The sequence below is a fragment of the Callorhinus ursinus genome, unplaced genomic scaffold (assembly GCF_003265705.2).
Source record: "Callorhinus ursinus isolate GAN/ISIS: 27379988/994484 unplaced genomic scaffold, GSC_fseal_2.0 scaffold8, whole genome shotgun sequence".
Lineage (NCBI taxonomy): Eukaryota > Metazoa > Chordata > Mammalia > Carnivora > Otariidae > Callorhinus > Callorhinus ursinus.
In genome coordinates, this window is record NW_027397070.1 from 41,633,009 (window position 1) to 41,656,238 (window position 23,230).

The window sequence follows — 23,230 nt, forward strand, 5'->3', positions numbered from 1 at the left end:
TCTCACTTGACAAGTGAAAAAAAAAAAAACAAGATCCAGAGAGGTGCAGAGTTTGCCAGGCTCACTGTTCGTTGGTGAGAGAAAAAGCTGGGGACTTGGCTCGATTGGCACTTCCCTCTGCCTCCTGGGAGAACGAACAGGTGAGGAGCGGAAGCTTCCCTGGATCTGCTGTGCTGGGACCAAGGACTACGCCCAGCCTCAAACTGTGCCCCAGGGGCGGGCTTGGGGGGGACAGGTTCTGGGGGCTCCCTCTTCCCCCAGGGTGGGGTAGCAGAGCCTGGCTGGAGCTGGGCCAGGAGAACCCAGGAGGTACCCACATCGCTGGCCAGCTTCTCATAGTCTTCCATGAGCTGCTCGTTCTCCTGGTTGACGGCCAACACCTTGCAGATGCGATTGGCTGCTGTCTCCGCCTGGCAACAAGAAAGGTGGGGAGGGGGTGCTCATGGTCAGCCCTGGGTAGCAAGAGCTCTCACCCCTGCAGCTCCACGTGGCAAGAAGGCAGCTCGCAGGGCTTCAAATCCACCGCCTCCTCGCCAGCTTCTGCCAGCCCATGCTGGGTCCCATGGATCAAGGAGCCCAAAGAGAGATCTTGGTGGCTGAACTGGGGGCCCCTGGAGAAGGACCTGAGTTTGAGGCCAACCATACATGTTGGGAAGACACTAATGTGATGACTGATATAATCAAAATGTTCAGGTAAAGAGGTGAGAAAATTCACGCCCAGCCGAGAATCCCAAGTGGAGGCCCTGGGAGTCCGAAGGCTCAGGCTCTGAGGCTGGATTGGCCAGAATCTTGGGAGATGCAGAAATTCAAAGCTGGGCGTCTGGAATAAGGTGCCTACTGAGAAGCAGCAGGACCTCTCGGGATCCCTACAGAATCTGCTCCTGACTCAAAGCCTAAAGAACACCAGAGAAGACTCGGAGACCCTCTACGGCATGAAGACAAGACTTAAGGACCAACCCAACACAGGCAGGACGTCCAGCAAGCTCAGGCGCCTTTGGGAAAGCTAAGTGTGGGTCCTGCACTGAGGGAGTGCTAGGCTAGCAGATGCCTGACATGGGTCCTGGCGACAAGAGGAATGAGAGGGAACTGACTGGAAATCAGAGGCAAAGGCCCAGAAGCTCCAGGGGACACTGCCTTCTCAGGCCATGGAGGGTACTGTGGACCCAACACCAGCAAGGGCCACATGTCCCTATATCACCAGGTGCTCCGGTAATTTTTAAAATTCATCTTTTCACATCATGACCCAACTCCAAGGGGAGGGGAACTCAAAGCCTTTTTGGGGGTCCTGGGATAGAAAGACAGCCTAGGGGTGGGAGCAGATAATGCCGATGAAAAGACAGATATGCATCCTGGGGCCCTAGAGAAGGGTGACCCTGCAGGCGACAAGGGCTTAAGGGACAGAAAGATGGGACCTCACAACTGGTTGATGAACAAGACAAAATGAGGTTTTATTGCAGCAAGATAAACAGAGGCTAGGCATAAGAAGAATTTCCTGAGAATGAGGGTGCTTTGAACTGAAAAGAAATAATTAAGATGTAAATTTTTTTTTTTTTTTGCAGAACTTTTCAAACAGGATTCATACCCACTGATTCATGTACTGGGAGGGCCTGCTGGGATGTGTGTGTGTGTGAGGGGGCACAATGAGGTCAGCATAAAGGTCCTTTAGAGCTCAAAGTCAAGAGATTGCACCTCCCGGGTGAGGTGTCAGAACAAGGAGGCCTCCACCAGGTCCCACTGTGGGAATGGCCAGAGGGTCTCCAAGACAGGATGGGTGCTTTGAGTCCCAGGTCTCAAGACACGGAGGCAAGGGGTCACATCCTCAGACCCTCACCCCTCTGCCCTCCAGCCTAACTCTGCCCTGGAGATGCCATGGCCACCTCTCATGGAGAACTCCTGATTGATCATCCTTCCTCTTAAAAACCAACAGGTAACTACAGGGAATCCCAAAAGGTGACAAGGAGGGAAATTCCTTCCCTCTGGGGCCCTGGAAAGAGCAAGGGCATAGGGAACAGGCCGACATGCCCCATGAGGAGGGCTGGGGGGTAGCAATCCACCTGAGGTCACCAGGGCCACTTCCCTTGAAGGCTGGGGAGGGGGACCCGGGGCGGGGGGGGGCAGTGATCTCTGTACCAACCTAGGTAAGCCATGTCCAGCATGGTGACCAAGTGGGTAAGAACCAGAGATGGCCACGCACCACAGGCAAGTAGCAGTTACCACTGTGATGTTTCATGGATAAAGCCCTCCTTGGCCTCGTTACCCTCCTGATTCATCTTGAAATCCTGGGCTCAGTGGTCCTAAGCTTTGACTTGTGTGCACTTTGTCAAACCGGCAGACTGAATGAGGCCTGTGCTTATGGAATTTTAGGAGATGGATCCTGGGAGCCTCCCTCGGGAGCCCTGCCTGCTGCCTGTTCCAGGGTCAAGGCAGGCTCCTTCGGATGAAGTCTGGGGGACTTCCCCAGTGGGCCACCTGGGGAGTTTTCACAGAGACCTGCCTCTTTCCCAAGCCTGCAACTCAGCCTGCCCATGCCCAGGTGGCTTCACCCGGAGAGACTGAGAAAACCGATCATTATAACCAGGGTATCTGCCTTTGGAAAGGAAGCACAGGCACCACGGAAGAAGCGTACTTTCTTTAGAAACAGCAACGGCCCGTCTGCAAACTCCACCAGGGGTGCCTCCGCCCTCAAGGGACAGCCCAGCTCCCACCACGGTTCCCTTTAGGAAAGAAGCAGGCTCCTGGAATCCAGATTTAATTTTAGGAAAAAAAAAAAAAGACAGGTAGAAAGTTCAAGACCTTGACCCGTTTCTTTCGCTCACTGTGTAACTCCCCCCTGCAGAAGCCTACAAGGTGACACCTGCTTCCACACTGGTCCCTTTACAAAGAAGGGTTCGGTCATCCACCACCCCCAGCCCAGGAGGGCCACAGAGGCCACGCAGGGAAGTAAGACCTGCAGGACATACTCACTGCGGTGGAAGGCAAGTGAGGCCCTTGGCAGGGGGGACCGAGGCCTACCCTAGTTGTCTCACTTTCTAGTTTTCTAGAAACTGTTTTTCCCGTGGCTACAAGAACTCCATCACTACAGGGGATTTAGGAGAGAGGTACCCAGAACCACCAAGTCATGAAGACGGCTCAAAGGAGAGATTTGTTCTAGGGGAGGAAAGAGTCATTCTCTGAAGGAGAAATTGAAGCACCATCAGAACACCGACCCTGGAAGGATCCTTCCTGCAAGAGGAGAGCTGCTTTGGAACAAGTAGAAGAACCAGACCGCCCAGCCTTTCTGATGTTAACAGAATTTGCATGAGATAAAGGACATAAGCACAAATATCATTAATGGGCTGAGAAAATATTTTTAACACTAGGCAAAAGGATTACTTCTAAATGCCAAAGGAAGACTTCTAGAAATTTGTGTTTACCTTCCCTTGGTTTGCTTTTTCATGACTTACTTTAAGTTATATTATTATACATCTTAACACAGAACAATCTGTTTGGTTTTATAATAGTGTTTTCTTCCCCCCCCCAAGTTAGGGACTATTATTCCTGGAGTACTAACAACTTAGCTATCCCACACGAAACTCAGCTATCCCAGTCCAGGCTGCTACTCTAAAAAGCAACATCAAATTCGCTGGTCCAGGTAGTTAATTAAGGTGATGTCTAACATCCGAATGTGGCCAAATGACGCACAATGGCTCTGTCACCCAGCATCCACGGGGATTCACATGAATGCCACCAAAATGTCATCTGTGACCTTTTTAGTCAAAAATTTCCCAAATCTACCTAGAATTGCCCATTTCCTTCCTCCTACAGCTCAGCCCTTCCCCGTGTCTAAATCGGCACCCAGCCCCAGTGTCCCCACCAGCGGGGCCCGGGGGCAAAGGGGCTCAGCTCCCCAGCTGCCATCTCCCGCTTCCCCTGGGTGCCTCGCTCTGGGCAGTGGGAGAGCCCCGGCCAGCAGGGCTAACTCGCCCTGCCCTCGCAGCTGTACTGTCACACCTCCAAGCTGTCACATACGCTGTGACTGCCTTCCCCACACTTGCCCCATCTTCACTTGAGGGCCCCTACTCAACCCTGAAGACCCCCAAGCTCAAGTTCAAGAGAGCATCCGTGCTGTGCAGCCCTGCAGCCCTCTGGCCTGCCCCGCCCCCACTCAGTCTGTAGCAAAGGTGGGCACTGATTGGATTGCAGCCATTGTTGGCTTCTAGGTGTAAGGGCTTCCCCCAGATGGACTGTGAATCCCTTGAGGGCAGGAATGGGGTTTCTTTCCCGTAGGAGATTCACGATGTGAAAAAAGCAACCGACGGGCCAGAGAGATACAAACATCACCATCCACTCCTGAAAGCATCCAGAAACACCTACAGCAGAGCTAGTCTGTGCCTTAGATGGTTATTTCTCACAATCGTTCCCAATAGACCATGAACTTTACAGCACAAACTACATAAAATCCATTCCTTTCTGTTGATTCTATATCGACACAAGGGAAGAGGAGGGGAAAAGGAAACCGAGAAAGAATCAGAACCCAAACCAACACGTCAAACAGATGTTGGTCCTCGTCCGACAAGGAAAACCAATGATGTGCACCTGCGTGCCCTACACCTGTATGGGTACGTGGACTATTGACACACTCGCGCGCACACGTGTGGACACGTGCGTGCACACAAGGCGCTCTGCTGCCTTTCTAGTTCCACCGCCCAAGGCTTGACAAGAGAAAGACAGTGGTGGGGTTGGAGGGCCCTGGGCATGGGTTTCAGGATATGTCCCCCGACTGGCAAGAGACATGGAGACGATCAAGACAAGAAGAGTGTGTGAGTCTGAAAGAATCCTTCTTCTTCCACAGGAGAGGGCAAAGCTTCCCCTCCCCCTGGCCCGCTTGGCTCTAAGCAGTTGCTTGAATCCTTAGAAGTGTTCCGGGACGACTCTGGGAGAGGCTCTTGACCCAGGACATGAGAGGCACACCACCCTTACCCCACCCCCAGCCCCACACTGGTGACCTTGTTCTTGAACGTGGACAAAAGGAGCATGAAATGGTTGCAACAAGGATGAGAGGGAGGGAGGAGGGCATGGGGGGAGGTGGCATGAGGTCTGGGAGGGAGGAAAGCAGGCTGTTCCATGCACACGCACATACACACGCACGCGCGCGTGCACGCACGCACTCCGTCCGAGCACCATCATCAGCCAGGACACAGGGAAGGCCAGTGTCAGCAGGCATGAAGCCCAGGACAGAACCCTTGGAGGAGCAGGGAAAGGAGGGGAAGAGCTCGAAAGAGGAAACCCCCACAGCAGAGCGCCCTCTAGCTACGGACGCAGGGAAGCGGGCCCTCTGTTGGTTATCAGGGCTGGGGCCCGCCCAGGAAGTAGACAGATGCTGCTCACAGCCTGGCTGAAAGGTGGGGGGTCAGAGCGGCCAGAAGCAGCTGGCAAGACAGCAGCAGGGGAGATGGGACAGAGAGAAACGGGAAGCAAGAGGAAAACCAGAGAAGAGGTTGGAAGGGGCGGGAGATCTTGGGAGGGCCAGGACACCTGTGAGGAAGCCTCCACCCGGGACAGCTCTCCTGTCTCCGTGCCAAAGAGGTGAGGACCGGAAAGAAGGCGGGGAGGGTCCGGGGTGCCCATCCAGCCAGGGAACAGGGCTGCTGCTAGCCCATACAGTGCTTCTTGTGGGATGGTTTAAAGGCGCCTCTCCCCAAGGCACTTCTAATGGAAAACTATCATACTGATAGGTTAGGGCCTATTTTTCCTGCCATCTGCAGGACTACTTCAATAACAAATATTCACACCTCCATGGTCTATGGGGCACCCATGGCACCCTTGTGGAGTGTGCAGCCTGCACCACGCCCATGGCAGGCCTGGCTGGGAAGGGCGCTGAGCCTCTGGCCTGGATACCAGGGAGAGTGCTCGCTTCGGCAGCACATATACTGGATACCAGGGAGAAGGCAGGAAGATGTCCCCCTGCCTCTTCTGCTGGGTAATTTCAGAGGGTGGTCCTGACTAAGCGGGAAGGAGAGAACACGAAGGGGTCCGGAATGTTTCAAGGAGTAGTCAGGAAGCACAGCCAGGAGCTGTGCCGCTCGGGATAAGGGCTCTTGACTCAGGATCCAGGGCAGGAGCTGAGATCACAAGCTCCCTTCCCATCTGTGGCCTCCACTAGGCCCAGCGTGTACGCGCAGAGTCACACGGGGCCAGCCAGCCAGAGGATGGGGCTCTCGGGTGTCTTCAGGTGTCCTGGCCAAGGTTCAGAGAACACAAGAGGCAGGGGGCCTTCTCAAGTCCCTCCTGTCACTGCAGGGGCCGCGGCCCCCCGGGACGGTTGCTGGAGCATCCCGGGAGGATGGAAGAGGTGGGCGGAGGGTGGCAGGGAGAGCGGGCGAGGCCGAGGGAGAGCTCACCTTCTGCGCACCCAAGAAGGCGTGGCAGTGACATGAAACAATAGGTCACATGGCCTTCCCATCCAGCCTTAGCGTGCCTACACATCTGCACAGAGAAGGAGAAGAGGTTGAGAGGAGAAAGGGGGGGCGGCAGCAGCACAGAATAAACCCAAACAGCCGTGGTGGCCAGAGAGAACACAGGATGGTCGCAGAGACAGCCAATGAGGGGATGGGCAGAAAGAGGAGACATGAGATGGTGGGAGGAGAAAGGGGTGGGGAGCGGACAGAGCACAGACTGAGACAGGGAAGGGGGAGAGAGAGCAGAGGGGAAGGCTGGGCAGAGGTGCGGGGAGCACCCCCATCATGCGTTTGGAGACAGGTCACTCAGACTCCATGCGGAGGGTGGGAAATCTGCCTGAGCACATCCACGTGATGGGACAGGTCCTCGGCCCAAAACCATGAAGGCCCAGCCTGTTGTGTTTCCAGGGTCCTGCCTGTGAGAGGGGTCTAGGAGAGGGGCTTCTGCTCCCTGAGCTAAGCCTAGTAACAAAAATATTCAAATCTTCAATATATGCAGTGTGAATGGGTGCTCTTTAGTTGTGGTACCCTTGTGCAGTGTGGAACCTGCACAGCTGGACTTTAAACTCAGGCCTCCCCGAGCGAAACTGAGCCAGGGCATTTGAAGGGGCTCACAGCTGCCCAGCTCCCCCCTCCCCCCCCCACTCCAAGGGGTTGTGCTTATGTCTGAGAACACAGAGTGCAGAGTGACCCCACATGCGGGTCCCAGGCAGGATATAGAAGGATATAAAAGGCACCAGGGCCCAAAAAAGCTGTGGACAGATTTGCTAAATCATGCCCGTGAATGGGAGAAAGGTGGGGGCTTCGTGACACCTTTGTAAAATAGGTCAGTGGAGACAGGAGATGCCTCCCCAGGGGAAGCCCTCAGCTCCGTGAAAGCCTGTAGCTTCAACAAAGGTGGGCACGGAGGGGCTGTTGCCCACCGTGCCTTCCAGACATCCAGAACCCCCAGCCTGATTTCACACATGCAGCTCTTCCTGCTCAAGCCGGGCCTCTGGGCCCCAGAAGGTGAGCTCTAGCCCAGGCTTCTCAGAGACTGTAGAGGAAGAGGAGAGAAGGAACGGAGATGCAGGGTGGGAGAGAGCCGAGCAAGAACACGCGCCACGTTGGCACCGGGAGTGAACTCTACCAAAGAGACAGACCATCCGGACCCCCTTGCCAGGGAGAGGCGGGTGGGGTGGGGGCGCATGGTTTGGGGCCCGGCATAAGGTGTGCTGCGAGAGGAAGGAGCAGAGGGACCCGGGTACCTTCTGGGCTCCAGAGAAGGCATGGTAGAAGCTGGACACGTAAGTCATGATGGCTTTCTCATCCGGGCGGGCAGTTCCGACGATGTCTGTCAAGAAAAATCTGGAGTTAAAAGCCAGCTGGCGAACACGTGATAAACTTCCTGATGTGACTTGGAAAGAAGTTTACAGAACCTCCAAGTCTTCTTGCCCAAATGCTGAGCCTGAATCCTACCCGCTTCTGGCATCAACCTCCACTTACAGGAATAGGAGAGGTAGAGGGAGCAGAGAAACAGTGTCCCAAGGAAGCAAACGACAAACCCAGAATAAGGAACGTTCCACGAGCAGCTGGCCCCGTTTCTGCAACAAGTTCAGTGACAGGAATAAAAAGGAACAGAGGGAGGAGGGGGTGCTACAGACGGGGAAAGACAGAAGAAACAGAACAACTAAATGCTACATGCAGACCTTACTGGGATCCTGATTAAAAACAAACCAACTCTCGAAAGAACCAACTGGGGAAATTTGATTTTGAATTGGGCAGTAGATATATCAAGGAATTACAGTCACCTTGCTAGATGAAATCTGTTTTACGGTTACATAAGAAGATATCCATATTTTTAAGGTATGTATTCTGAAGTATGTAGTGGTGAAATGCTGTGATGTCTGGGATTTGTTTTAAAGTATTTCAACTAAGAAAACAAAAGGGGAAAAAAGTGGCAAAATCTAATTGTTTCCTTGGGATGATGGGTATATGGAAGTTCATATACTATTCTTCCTGCTTTTGCACAGATTGGAAAATGGTCCCAGACAGACATTGTCACGAACTATCACCTCTCCCTCCTAGTCTCCTAAGGGCCCAGTCACCTGTCTAAAAAGTCACTTGCTTTTCCACAAATGCCGGATATCCCCTCCCTTTCCCCTATAAGTTAGATGTGGATATAGACCCCAAATTCCTAACCAGCCCTGCGAAGTACTCTCTGTGAATGCACATGTCAATCGACTTCTGCTTGCTTTTCTCTTGTTATTCTGTCTTTTGCCAGTCTAATTTACAGGATCCCAGCTGGAGTGCCTAAGAAAGCAGGGGAAAAGAGCTTTTCCCTCCCCTACAACAAGGGAACACTGTGTTCCAGCCCAGCACCCACCACCCCAGCTCCAAGACAGAGATGAGAACAGGCAGTTGATTCAGATCAGCCTCAAGGGCACCAGCTAGCCTCCCCTCCAAACGGCAGGGAACGAGGAATCCCTGACGGGCAGGTGCCCCCCGGGGCTCCCCAGATGAGGTCGCAGAGCCATGCCTCTTCCCCTCCCCACCTTGGGCCATTGGGGCCCACCCAGCTTGGTCATGGAGTGGGGGTTCGGGGGATGGGGGTGGGCAGGTGAGAAAAGAGCTGCAGGCACAGAAGGAAACACCTTTTACCTTCAGCATCCAACATCTTGGGGATGTCCAGGTACTTCTCTGCCACATCAAAGGCCGTGTTCAGATTTGTGAGTGGGTCGTCCTAGAGGAAGAAAAAGAGGAAGGCATGGGGGGCCCAAGAAGCCACTGGTCAGCCACACCTGGGTGATCAAAGACAGAGGCACAGAGAGGGCGTCCATGGCCCCCTGGTCCCCAGGACCCAGCTCTGGGTGTACAAGGCCGGCTTCCCCTCTAGAGCTTGCTGGGTGGGTGTTTAAAGTGCCATTTTTCCTCCTCAAGTCTCAGTTTGTCAAGAGAAAGAGCGAGAAGCATACTGCCCTGTGGCCCAAGAAAGAACGGCTAAGAAGTACACGCGGGGAGCAGGTCACTGGCCTGGGCACCGCTCGTCTTGGCTCCTGGCTTCGGCTCTGCCAGGAGCTGGTGCGACTGCTCAGCAACCCACCCTTGCCTTCCCCTCTGCTATTGAGGAGTCGAACTAGGAGACCTCAAGCTGCTCACAGTCCATGAAATTTGGGGGGCTCCTTCAAACAGCCACAATTTGACTATTCTGACTTCTGCTACCAGCTCCAGAACACAGACTGGGGACTGGGAAGGATGCGGAGAAAGCAGAGACCAGAGGCACCGGGGGTGGGAATGCAAGCTGGTGCAGCTGCTGGGAACACTTGAGCGTCCTCAAGCAGTTCAACCTCGGCCGGCCTGCCATATGACTCAGCAGTCCCACTTCTGGGTATACAGCCCAAAGAACTGAAAGCAGGGACTCAAATCGGTATCTGCACGCCCATATTCATGCAGCAATTTTCACAAGAGCCACGAGGCAAAAATAACACAACTGCCCACTGACAGATGAGCAGGCAAACCAATGTGGTGTCCATACAGTGGATGATCATCCTGCCTTCAAGAGGGAGGAGATTCTGACACCTGCTACCACCTGGGTCAGCCTTAAAAACATTCGCTCAGGGAAATAAGCCAGACACAAATACTGTATGATTCACTTATATGAGGCATCCAGAGTAGTCAAGTTCATTGAGTCAGAAAGTAGGATGGTGGCTGTCGGGGGGGTGGGGAGCGGGGCGTGATGGTTTCATGGGTGCAGGGTCTCAGTTGTGCAGGACCAAGAGCATGGGAGACATGTCCCTGCCACCACCCTGTACACCTCAGCATGGCTCAAGTGCTTATACCATACATGTTTTGTGTTTTGACATATGGTACATTTTATGTTTTACCAGAATTAAAAGAATTTTTTTTTAACGTGGGGAAAAAACCACCATGTAGCAATGGGAGTTCCTTGTGGGTCCTCCCCCACTATTTCCTGGCTCCCCAGACTAACCTACAGCAACCTGGTTTTTCCAGCCCAGGACTCAGTGTCCCCCTTTGCAAAGACAAGAATCACAAAGTTACAAAGAAATAAATGCATTCATCCAGGATGCTTTCAGGAAGAAACTGCTCAAAATAGAGAAGGTGGAGTCCTTCTGGGAAAGTTGCTGAGAGCTTCCAGAATGATTGAAAAAAAACAATGCCAAGCAGTGAAAGTCACTTCCGTCCAGGGCCTCAAGCAACCCTTGGGCCCCGGGCTACACCCACCGGCCACACTCAGTTTCCAGGCACAGCCAGGCTCCCAGGCCCAGCTAAGGCCACAGCGGGAAGGAAGAGCTTCCCAGCCAGAGCCCCACAGCTCTCCCCTATGTCCTAACGCCACTTGGCTCCAGCAACCTGTGCTTTCTGGAAAGCATCAACGGTTCAGTGGGACCAGGTCTGTGCTAGGATTTGGGCTGGATTTTACTGATGCTACTGAATTAAGGCAAGGAGAGACAGACACAGTGAAAAGACAAGACATGAGGGGGTGGGCAGCTGGCTGGGTAGCAGACTAAGGGCCCTAGACTCTCACCTCCCAGAGAACCAAGACCCTACAGTCTGTGGCATGGGGGTTAGGGACTGGAAAGCCACAGTCAGCAGGGCCCCTCTCTATATGGGGTGGCAGACAGCTATGGGTTAACTGGCTGTACCCCAGCACACGGACACAGGAACAGACACACACACAGCTATCACCTAGGTGCATCAGGCAAACAGTAAGGAGGTATGTGATGATGTCTTTGAAAGAAAAAAATCACCACCTCTAGGGTTTCCCGCCTCAGCTGTTTAATTCAGCCACACAGCGTTCAGGTAAGTCAGGGGGTTCTCAACCTGATTTTTTTCCTTGCGAGGCAGCTGAGCTGGAGTGCAGGGACCCTCCCACCCACTAAGACAGTGGCTTGGGAAGAGCTGGACCCCTGACCAAAGACACAGGCAGGGCCAGGCCATGGGCTTCTCTCCTTCAAAAGGTGGGCCTGAGGGGCGCTCAGGTGGCTCAGTCAGTTAAGCGTCTGCCTTCAGCTCAGCTCGTGATCTCAGGGTCCTGGGATTGAGCCCCACACTGGGCTCCCTGATCAGCGGGGAGCCTGCTTCTCCCTCTCCCATTCCCCCCCTGCTTGTGCTCTCTCTCTCTCTCTGTGTCAAATAAATAAATAAAAATCTTAAAAAACAAACAAACAAAAAACAAGGTGGGCCCGGGGCCCAGCCTCAGGCTTCAGCCTGGCTTCGAGTGACTGGAGGATATGGGAGTCTACTCCGTTTCTCCCCTACACCCTGGAAACTAAGGCCCTGACACCATGATGGACTTGCCAGAGCAGCTCCCGCACTGGCAACATCAAGCCTGGCCTCTGGGGGCACAAGCCAGGTGGGGGGTCTTCACTGAACACTGTGTTCTCCAAGTGTCAGGGTCAAGTGGAGAAATGTAAGAAGAGGCATTCCTAGAAGCTGCCTTGTCAAGAGATTCACCCACAGACCGGCGACATTCCAACCCGAGCTCTAGATCATCAGCGGGGGGTGTGTGGAAGACTCCACAGGTGGCTTCTTGGCACCGGGATGGGCTCAGAGGGAAGCTGGTGAGTGAGGTCAGAGCAGTCCCGGACAGGTCTCTCCAAGGTCTAGGCCAGCCCCGACACCAGAAGAGCTCCCACCGCCTGGTCTGCTCCTCAATACATACACATGCTCAGGAAAATCCCCCAGCGGCTTCAAGCCAAGAGAGTAAGTGAAATCAAGCAGCAGCTAAAGAAAATCCCCCAGGCAAACTTCCGCAATGAGTTTGGCAGGAATCTGCTGGGACTGCACAGCAAGTCTTGGACCTGGATGGGAGCAAATGCCTCTAATATGCAATAGCTTAAATTGTGGAAGTACTATATCCATTTTATAAACCCCAGAAAATAGAAGGGGAAAATGTCAGTGAGGATCTCATCACCCCAACAACATGCTGCGGGGTTCTAATACACTGTGGGCTGTTCGGGTCAGCAAGGACACGCATGCTATGCACACAGGGAACCCAAGTAGCCCTCATAGTGGAGATGCTTTTCTCTGACTTCTACAGGCTGTCTCTGGGGCCAGTCTAAGGGGAATGACACCCCTGACTGTGGCCATGGGCTCTCAGAAGAGGGCCCCAGGCCTGCCCTTCTACCTCCCCTCTACCCGGCAGGGACCTGGCAGCCGGGAGCTGCCGCACGTACCTTCCGCAGCTTCCCATAGTCAATCAGCTCAGGCCGGTGTCGGTGGATCAAGGCACAGAAGCCAAGGCCGTCCTTCCAGCTGCCCGAGGGAGAGAGAAGGTGGGGGGCAAGCTGGTGAGTGGGACCGGGCACTAAGGGGAAAGCTCTAAACGAGGATTGGGGGGGGAGGGTCCTCCTTTTTTCCAGAGATGAACACACAGTGCTTCGGAGCAGGAGTGAGGAGAAGACAGGATGGGAAGCAGCATTTCTTCCTGCCACAATCCCAGGCACTGGGGTCAAGCTTTTGGGGGCCTGGCAAGTTGAGACACCTACCACATCCAACTCTATTCTCCACCAAGGTCTCCGTCCCCTCCCCTTCTCTGCTCTGTTCCAGTACCCCAGGCTGGAACTTTCTGGACACTCTCCTTGGGGAGCTCCCCAGCAGCTCGAGGAGCATCAACCAAAGGTGTATGTAGCCGCAGCTAGATCGAAGGCACCGCTGGGAGGGAAGGTGGCATCGGAGGGTCTGTGGCACCCGCCCCTCGAAAGCAACTTCTTCCCCAGGGACCTCTGCTCTGTTCTAGAGTTGAGACGAATCCAGCCAAAGGGGGCCCGGGGGTCTTGGGGGAACAGCCCAGGTTCTGCAAGAGCCCCTCAGTCCCCGGCCACTCACCTTATGTGGAAGTTCTGGATGTTGACGTTTTTGTAGGGGGCGGTCTTTCTCTGACACCACAGGAGTAGCCCTTCCTTCGCAGAAGTTTCTGTGAGGAGGGGGGCGGCGGGCGGAGAGGTCAGTGGGCGGAAAGCCCCACCCACTGTGCCCACAGGGTCCATGCTCTGCCACACGAGGGGTCCATACAAAGACCCCTAGGTGCCAACCCTGGGGCTACCAGGCCACTAAGTCTGTTTCCTCGACAAAGTCTGAGAAGTTATTTGAGAAAGAAAGAAGCAAGCGAGGCAGCTTTTATGAGCGAGCCACATAACACACGTAAATACTGATCTAATGGCCTTTCAAACTTTCAGAATCTTCCCCATCCTTCCCTTTTATTCAAAGACAGGGAGCATTACAACGTAAATCAGCAACCCATGTTAGGTCTATGTTTGACTGGTCTATGAAATCTGAAGTCCTGGGATCTCCGTGTTGGCGTATTCAGGCGGTGTGGAGTGCACACAACCGTGGGGGACAGAAGCATTAGGATCATCTAAAAAATAACGTTTCCTTATATTTAATGCACGGAGTGATGCCATTGCTGTATGTGTGAAGCAGACACATGTCTGTAAGGTAAAGCAGGTAGGCATCTGAGGGGACGGCAGGAGCTCCCTGCACAGAAGGGTTGTAAACCACACTGCCCCCATGTGCTCGCATCTGTGAATTGCAGAAATGGAACCCCAGCAAAGAGGGTTCATGGGTGATCTCATTTACTCTCAAGTCACAAAATGGACTTTAAAATGACATGACATGATTTCTGCAAAGATAATATTTCAAGCACAAACAATGAAAAAAATCAGCAAAGCTAATGCTTCTCCTCAGCTCAAGCTCATATTACAAGATTAAAACAATGACAATTTAACCAGAGCCGACAAGAAATCAGCCCCCAAAGAATCAAATTGATCTCACCAAGGCGGCAATTTGAAAATGGATTTATATCCACCATCACTCACAAGAACCATGTTCGAAGTGACTACTGTGGACACCTTTTTAACCGCTTCAGTCCGAAATACCAAGCATCTATAAACCAAACTTAGGCCTTCACATGGCTATCTTATCACGTATCAAACCAAAATTTCCAGAAGGAAGCAATTTATTCCACATTCTTCCCATCAAAAGAATTACTTTGAATTACAATCTTTATAAGATTCCTGGGCCATGAAAATGAATAAAAATGGCGGCTCAGTTGGTTGGGCGACTGCCTTCGGCTCAGGTCATGATCCTGGAGGCCCAGGATCGAGTCCCACATCGGGCTCCCTGCTCAGCGGGGGGGGTCTGCTTCTCCCTCTGACCCTCTTCCCTCTCATGCTCTCTGTCTCTCATTCTCTCTCTCTCAAATAAATAAAATCTTAAAAAATATATATATATATTTTGTAAAGTTTACGTATTTATTTATTTATTTTAGGAATCTCTGCACCCAGTGTGGGGCTCAAACTCACAACCCCAAGATCAAGAGTCATACGCCCCACCAACTGAGCCAGCCAGGCACCCCATGAATAAAAAATATTTTAAAAATATTATCTCCATGTCACGTTTTTAAAATTTGTTTTGGCATGTGTGTTTCATAATACGAATATCAATACACAAATACAATTTATTACAAAATAAATATACACATATCAGATATAAAGGTCAAAAACTGCTGGAGTGTGGAACCAAAAGTTTAAAGAGATCGCGCGGCCCCAGACTGTTAGTGGCCTCTTAAAGATCTCTAACGTGGCCACCAGAGGGGGCTATGGGAGTGAAGTGCAAGATCTTGGGTCCACTCGGAATCCTGCAACACAGCCTCCTGGCTGCCAAGCTATTTCCCTGCCCTTTTGGATTTAACAATCCAAGAGCCAATACTTCCCCACAGCACCTTTGGGCAGTCCCAAAGTGAGTGGGATTCCCTGGGGCCAGGATGTGGCCCACAATTAGGCCGCCACTGCCAGGGCTCAGGTGGTTCTCCAGGCTGAGCTCAGGGAGGAAGACATGATGGTGAGGGCAGGGTTGATGGGGTGGGGGTGGGGGCCTTGGGGACTAATGAAACAGCAGGAGACCCACCTTCCACAGAGATGTCCTGGATGGCAAAGCGGAGGATGATGGTCCAGATCATGCCCAGGGTCATTTTCACGTTCCCATCCACAATTTCTACAGAAATGGCATCGGGACATGTTAGGATGGCTGTTAGCAGGGGCAGAGTTAAAATTCCCAGAGTGCCCACATCACTGCATGTACCACATAGGAAATCAAAGACCACACAGCTCCACTTTTAGGAAAAAGTAAGTATGTTTTTAAAAGTACATTTAGATATCACAGGTGCCAGGAGAGAAGTCTATTTGGGGGTGCCCCGGGGAACACGAGATAGGTGATCAATTCCAGTGGGTGCATCAGGGAAGGCAAGAGAGACTGACAGAGAAGAGGGAGAGGTTTTTTAATCATCACAAGTGTTCTAGCAACTCTGTGAGTTGGGGAAGTCTGGGCAATCACAGCTCTCAAAATAGCCATCCACACCCAAAAACCAGTGTAGGCAACAGAAAGGAATCAATCCAACAAAGCTTTGTAAACTGACATCTTGAAGGATCCACTAACTCACAAATCAACCCTTGGGTATCAAATGCATATTTTTTAAAAAATCAAACAATAGCTTCAAGATCACAATTAAGAGATAACCCACTAAATTCAGTCTAAGTAACACTTTTTAGACTTTAAAAAAATGCTATAAATTCTATGAAGTAATTTCTTTTTCCTGTACCAGGCCCAGAGGCAGAGAATATAAACATAAACACCTGTCTTTCAGGAGCCTAAAACAAGGGAGCCATTTAAGGTCTTGGGGGCTGAGTCTGTGGCAATCAAATGTAGACTCCTTACCCTCACCTGCTTCCAAACCAGGGGACAGTAACCCAGCCCCCGGCAAGGTACTCTCAGCTGACAGTCTGGCATCCAAAGAATATCTTATTTTTTCCAACCTGAAAAACTGACTATAGGAAAAACCTAACAGAACCATGAGAAGGGGTAACTTGCAGGAACTCCCAATATCCTAAGCCCATGTCCACTAGGGTCTGCTTCCCACAAACCCATTAAGCAAGAATGGATTCCACTAAGGAAATTATATTCTAAGATCTTATCACTTTCCTCAAAAGGGAGGGCAAGACCGTGTGCCGCTATTGGCCCAACAAGCTACAGAGCGTTGTTGCTAATTCCCGGCAGGGCGGGCCGCTCCGCTGAGCCCGCATCGGGGTGCTGAGGACGAGAAGTGTCCACGTCGGGCAGGGGACAGGATGTAACTCTTCCTGCTAACAAGGGCCTTACATGCCCCTCTGAGAACTGCAGACACCAGGGGGGCACAGACCTGAGTCGGAGGAGGGCCTGGGTGAGAGACAGAGAACTGAGCAGTACACAACCATCTCCTTTAAGAAGTAAAACAGGCAGCCAGCACTGTGCAGAGCACGCTCGGGGGACACAGAGGCAGCCAGTCAGTTAAGAATCAGTTCATAAAGATCTGGTTTTTTTTAAAAATGCCCTTTTATTTGTGATTTCCAATGATTTCATATCTATAATGTTTAAAGGGTTTATACAAATTGATAAGAAAAAGGCCAAATTCACAATAAGCAAAAGACCTGAATAAATACTTCACAAAGCATGAAATATAACCAATTTATAAGTATGTTCAATCTCTCTTGTAATTAAAGAAGATAGTATCTTCCCAGCTATTAAATTAGCAAAGTTAAAAAACAAGGAACCCACACCTTCATGTGTGTTGATGGTAACAAGACTACCTGGCACACTGTGCCTAGAAGTGTAAATTGGTTTAAAAAAAACACTTTCTGGGGAGCCTGGGTGGCACACTTGGTTAAGCGTCCAACTCTTGGTTTCAGCTCAGGATGTGATCTCCGGGTCACGAGATCAAGCCCCACGTCGGGCTCCAGGCTCAGCACAGAGTCTGCTCTAGATTCTCTCTCCCTCTGCCCCTCCCACTCATGCTCTCACTTGCACTCTCTCAAATAAATAAATAAATGTTAAAAAAAAAACAAAAACAACTTTCCGGGAAATAATTTGGCAACAGGATCAAGCATCTTGAAGTTGTTCGACTTTTTTTTTTTTTAAGATTTTACTTATTTATTTATTTGGCAGAGAGAGCACAAGCAGGGGGAGTGGCAGGCAGAAGGAGAGGGAGAAGCAGGCTCCCCACTGAGCAGGGAGTCCGAAGCAGGACTCGATCCCAGGACCCTGGGACCATGATCTGAGGGGAGGCAGATGCTTAACTGACTGAGCCAGCCAGGGACCCCGAAATTGTTCGACTTTTGACAGTGAAGTCTCCCTCTAGGAATCTACACCTAGCTAATGATCTGACATACAGGGTTAAGGCTGCTGTACAGAAGAGGGTCATCTATCATGGCCCCAAGTTGGAAAGTGAGAATATACCAAGTACAAGGTGTGATGGAGTTAAATGCCCTGCCCGTCAGCCACCTGCTCAGAACCTCCATGGCTTCCCACCTGACTCGGAGTCAAAGCCCTGACAGTCCCCTTCCACCCTCCCCATAGCTCTCTCCTCCCTGGATATCCAGGGGATTTGCCCCTCACCTCCCTCCATCTCTGCTTCATCTTCTCCTGGAAACCTCCCACTTAACTCCCTGCTTGATCTTTCTCCACCTGACACCCGTGTGTGTGTGTTTTCTCTCTCCCCCTTTCTAGAGCCATAAGCTCCACGAGGGGAACAATTTTTCTGTCTTGCATCACAGCTTAAAGCCCAGCAGAGTGCCTGGCCTAGAGAAAGCCCTCCATCAATATTTGTTGAATGAATGAATGAGTACTGGAGGGCTCTACACACATGTGGGTGAATGGGCAGAGGTTACCCAGGTCTGTGGCTGGGAGAACATAACCACACTCAGGCTCCTCCAGGGCAGGACCCAGGTCTGGAACAGAGCGCAGCTATGCTCAGCAATTAACACAGCCACCAAAAATTACATTCACGAGATTTAATGACCTGGAGAAATCTTTAGAATATGGAAAGCAGAAAAAGCAAGTGTGAAATTTCACGGACAGTGTTTCAAATATAGGGGATTTTTTTTTAACGTCTAGAAGAGGCTCCGGTGAAAGAGGCCTCCACTCTTGACCTTTCCAAGAGCAGAGGTTGCAGCACTGGCCTCCGCCTCTGCCCCATCCTATGGCCCCCTCTTGTGCCCATGTAAAGGCCAAATACCTGGGCCTCCTGTGGCCTTGAGTTCAGTGCCCTCCCAGCACTAAGGGAGACAAGAGTGGCTTCTTTTGGGGGTCTTGCCTACTTATTCCTCTCTCCCTTCTCCAGAAACTCACTGAATTGCTCACTGAATTCTCACTCATATCAGATCCTGCAGGAAACAGGAGAGCCAAGTACAGGCAAAAAGAGTGGGGTGTGTTGACACCCCATGCCCCACCCCAGCCTCAGGGCCCACTGGCTCCCTGTCCCACCCCCAGAGTGTAGCCCCCCACCCCGGGCCCCCAGAGCAAATCCTTTTCCCAGGCATCTGTATGTCTGGATCAGGGATGCCCCATCTCACCAGCAGCTTTATGTTAGGGGGCTGCCAAGCATGCTGGGTCCAAAAGGAGGGTCCCCAGGCCACAACTGGGCCCTGTGGACAAAACATGAGAGTGGACTATAATGTCTGCTGTGGGTAGGAGAAGAAGGGGAGGGTCATGTTTCTGCCATTCCTGGTCTATAGCCAGCCAAGAAGCGTTCTCATCCTGCATTTACCCCCTGCCCCCACCCCAGGGATGCAGCCACCCACCCATGATTCAGGCAGTAGAATGAAGACATTCCACATGACAGAAACTAGACGCCTGGGGGGCACCAAGCTCCCAGACCCATGCTTTAGCTACTGCACCCACCACCCCCTCCGTCCCAAGGACAGGTGATCAATCATCAAGATCACACGCAGGCTCTTGGCACCCAAAGCCATCAAGCCCCGCCCCCTGGCCCAAAGATCTTAAGATAAAAAAAATCTTTCAAGGTCCTCTCACCTAGTTAAATCCCAACCACTCACCTACGTCAAGCCTCAATTCCATGAAGTCTAGACATTCTAAATCAAGTACAGTACAGAAAACCCTAAGGATCTATTCTAATCCCTCCTGGACATACGGAAATCCCTTGCCTTCAGCTTCCAAGCACACACCTTCAGGGACAGGGCCCATATGCCCCTCCAGAGCACCCATTCCATTCCCATAGAGCCTCCTGGGCCTGGGTCTGCCCCTCAGGGGTTCACCAGAGTCTAGTCCTGCACCATGTGATAATCCTTTAAAGGTCTGGTGTCTTGCCCACGCTGGGCCTGCCCTCCTCAGCCCAGGACGCTCCTCAGCGTAACCGGCAACATCTCTCCCCACCTGGACCCCCACAAGTGCTCACTCCAGGGGATCTGCTCCACTGCCTTTTATGTTATAGTCTACAGCAATAAACTGCACTTCATTACAATAAACAAAACCCACTTGTGGCCTCATCCAGTTTCCTGGCACAGCCGAGCAACCATCCCAGCCTCATCTGAGTGCTCAATTTGAAACAGGAGAGGTGATTTCAAAGTGGAAGGCTCGGCCTAAAGCACGGACTCCCTAGGGCAGCGAGGAGGTCAGGATTATCTCATTTTAAAGGAGCCTTTCAAAATCTTCAGAGAAGTGATGACTGTGTGAGAAAAGCTGGAAATCCGAGGCCAGCTAGGTTGACTTCCCGGAAGGTCAGAGGGGCCGGGCGGAGTTTATGCCCGAGGTTGTCTCTGCTCCTCGCCCTCTGCCCAGGCAGGCACAGCCAACCTGACCCAACCCTCCGCAGCTGAGGAAAAGCAGACAGGAAAGTCCTGTGCTCGGCCCCCACACACCATGTCTGCAGCTATGGGAACAGGTTCGGACCTCAGCTCTGGAGCCCAAACTCCCAAGCTCATCCTGGCTCTGCCACATGGAAGGAGTCTGGTCCAGAACCCATGCTCAACCACACCACAGGCTTCCACCCTAGCAACTTTCTCAGCCTAAGTTGCCTTGATTATAAAATATGGCTGGTGATACCCACCCTACAGGCCTGCTCACAGGTGGAAGGGGAGAGCCCATGCAAAGCATCCTGTCTAGCCAAAGAGCTAGAACCAACGCTCCTCCTCCCCTTTGGACCTCAGAGTTGTAAAAAAAAAAAAAAAAAAAAGTTAGGTAGCTGTTTAATTTTTCTTTCTAAAAATCTGGATTTCTGGCTTCTTTTGAAAAAATGGGAGGATCTAGCCATGCTGGACCTGTATCCCCCCCACAGCAACAAATGATTAGTAGGTGCCCCACTTAGAAGGACATGCCTTCCCCAGTTCTCCACAATCCCCACCCATCCCTACCGTCACCCCTGGCCCGCCCTTACACATCCTTTACTTCCCTGTTCCAAGGGGCATGTGAGCTTGCACCAGACCAGCTGAGCACCATCTTCTCTGGTTTCCCAGCCCTGCTTAGTTGAAATGTTTTCTGCCAAGTCTTTAATCTTCCCTAAGAGAGCAAACTACTCTTTTAAGAAGCAGAGAATATATTTCCACTCACAAAACAAAGTACCCCACTAGGTGCGAGTCCTTTGAACATTTCCTGAGCACCTGCTGTGTGCGCCACACGGATATAGAGACACTGTCTTTGCTTCACAGCTGAAGATGTGCTGGGTGGGACACATGAGGCAGCACCCACAACTGCTCAAGCATGAGCCTGAGCCCCAGTAAGGCAGGGCTTGGTGAAATTTTTCTGCCAAAGGCTGAGAGGAAATATTTTCAGCTTTGCAGCCCGTACGGTCTCTGTCACAACTCTTCTGCCCATTGTAGCAGGAGAGCAGACACAGAGAATATGTAAACAGACAGGTGTGGCTGGGTTCCAATATTTACGAAAACCCGTGTCGGCCGGATTTGACACCGCGGACTGGGGGTTGCCAATATTGTGCGAACATCCGCGTTTGATGTAGCAATGTAAAATCCCGCAATTTCTGGAAAGAAAGGGGGGGTGGAGGGCTTTAGACTCATCCCACCAGAAAAGAGATGCACTCCTCTGATTTGCTGGAGCAAGTCCCCTACCCTCTTCAAGAAAAGGCCACACTCTAGGGGGACTTCTCGGACACAGACCAGGTCTGAGCTTTGGCTTTGCCACTTACTGACATTGGGACCTTCAGCAAGGTACTTCATCTCGTTAGGCAACTGGCTCCTTCTCATCAAATGAGGATAATAACGAGAGCCACCAGAGAGGCTGTGGGAGGGATCAGCGAGATCGCTGGCACCAAGGGCTTTGGCATAGTACCTGCCACAGCGTGTTGCTCGGGGATCACAGCTGTGCGCATACGTCAAATGATGAACGAATGGATGGAAACCCTCCCTAGCTTGAGATTTATGGCACCACACAGCAGGTGCCCAGCGAGCCCCAGTTGAATCCAAGGGGCGCAGTGCTGACACGGCCTGGCTACAGTGTTCCCTCCCCAGATCCTTCGGGGCCACCACAGTACACACAAGAAACTGCATTGCCTCTCTTAAGCCATTAAGAACAAACAAATAACAATTTATACTGAGCTTTAAAAAAAATTTTTTTCAAGCGAAGGAGAAAGAGTCAAGAATCTAATCTGCAGAGAAGTGCTATTAGGAATGTTCCTGAGGGCTTCTGGACATCAGTCTTCCCAGGGCTCCATGGGGCCTCAGGGCAGCCCTTCACCCTCCACCCAACCCAGGTCTGACACCCTGCAGGCAGCAGAATTCTCTGCCACGGGCAGCAAAGTGCAGGCAGGCCTGTGGGTGAGGGAGGTGGCATTCCACTCTCATGGGATCTCATGGCACCAGGATTCTGCTGGTGTGGGGCGGGGGGGCATCAAGGTCAGGAGCAGGGAGCAGGCCCTTGGTTTTCCAGGGGGCAGAGCTGGATGTGGGGTGGGGGGGCGCTGCTGAGACTGGATGGAAAGTGTAGTTGTTACATGAAGAATCCACAGGTCGACCAGATGGAGGTGCTGGTGGCCCCACTTCCCAATGCGCCCAAGGGTGTGGGAACCTGGGAGTCGGGCAGAAAAGGCGAAGAAAACAAGGAGCAGAAAATCAGGCTCCGTAGAGCAGCCAGACGGCAGGCCTCACTCACCTTCAGCTCCGATGGACACGAGCTTGACCCCTTTGCTGGCTATGAAATCCAGGGCCTTGTTGACGTTGGAGATCTTGTGCACCCTCATTTTGCCTCTCTCCGGCTTGGCCAAGCGCTCCCCTGAATGCAGACCAAGAGGGGGGGCAGGGAGGGTCAGATGCTGTTTCCCGGGAGCAGGGCTGCTTTCATGACACCCTCATCCAGGAGTGGTGAGGGCCACCCTTCACAGGGAACGACAGGGAGAGTCAATCCTGCCTCTTTCCTGCCACTTCTCAGACCTCAACTGTTTGCCTCCACCCAATAGATCTGCAGTAAGCCCCGTATGTCTGGGACCTGGCTGGGTGCTAGGAATAGAGGAGTGAAAAAAAACACTTTCCTGCCTTCCTGCACTTCTGGCCCAGGAGGAGACAGACCTTCAACAGAGAACACACAAATATATGCAAATGAACGAACATCAAGAAGGATAAATGCTTAAAAAGAGGACGCAGAGGAGGGCAGGTGGGGGGTGAAGGAGTTGTGGGATAGTCAGGAAAGGCCTCTGAGTGGGAGGGCAGCTGGGCCGCAACAGCAGGGAGCAGTGATCAAGGCAGAAGGAACAGCACATGCAAAGGCCCTGAACCCCTTCTAGTCTATACTGTTTGGCCCGGGGAAGATGTGTGGGCACTTTAGAATATTCTGAAAAAGTCCCCTAGTGTTTAAACAGAGCTGCCCATGGTGTTCCTCTCTCGCTGGAGAACCGCTGCCTCTTGTGGGCATCCTTGGCTCAGCTCCAAGCCAACTCCCCGCCCCCTCCTCCAACGCAGGTTCCAGGGTCAGAAGCTTCAGGGAAAGAGCTGGTTTTCCAAACACCCCGTTAAGAGCAC

General features: G+C 52.1%; 1 protein-coding gene across 3 annotated transcripts in view; it reads right to left on the reverse strand.

Moving 5' to 3' along the window:
- Positions 1-23,230, reverse strand: part of ACTN1 (actinin alpha 1) — a 95,840-nt gene that overhangs the window by 16,277 nt on the left and 56,333 nt on the right. For all 3 annotated transcript variants that reach the window (XM_073895413.1, XM_025869813.2, XM_025869811.2), the window contains exons 3-9: positions 22,368-22,487; positions 15,345-15,431; positions 13,266-13,353; positions 12,614-12,692; positions 9,078-9,159; positions 7,685-7,770; positions 318-410 (exon numbers count right to left, since the gene is read on the reverse strand). In XM_073895413.1, the coding sequence (XP_073751514.1) occupies positions 318-410; positions 7,685-7,770; positions 9,078-9,159; positions 12,614-12,692; positions 13,266-13,353; positions 15,345-15,431; positions 22,368-22,487 (635 nt within the window). The remainder of the gene's footprint in view (positions 1-317; positions 411-7,684; positions 7,771-9,077; positions 9,160-12,613; positions 12,693-13,265; positions 13,354-15,344; positions 15,432-22,367; positions 22,488-23,230) is intronic.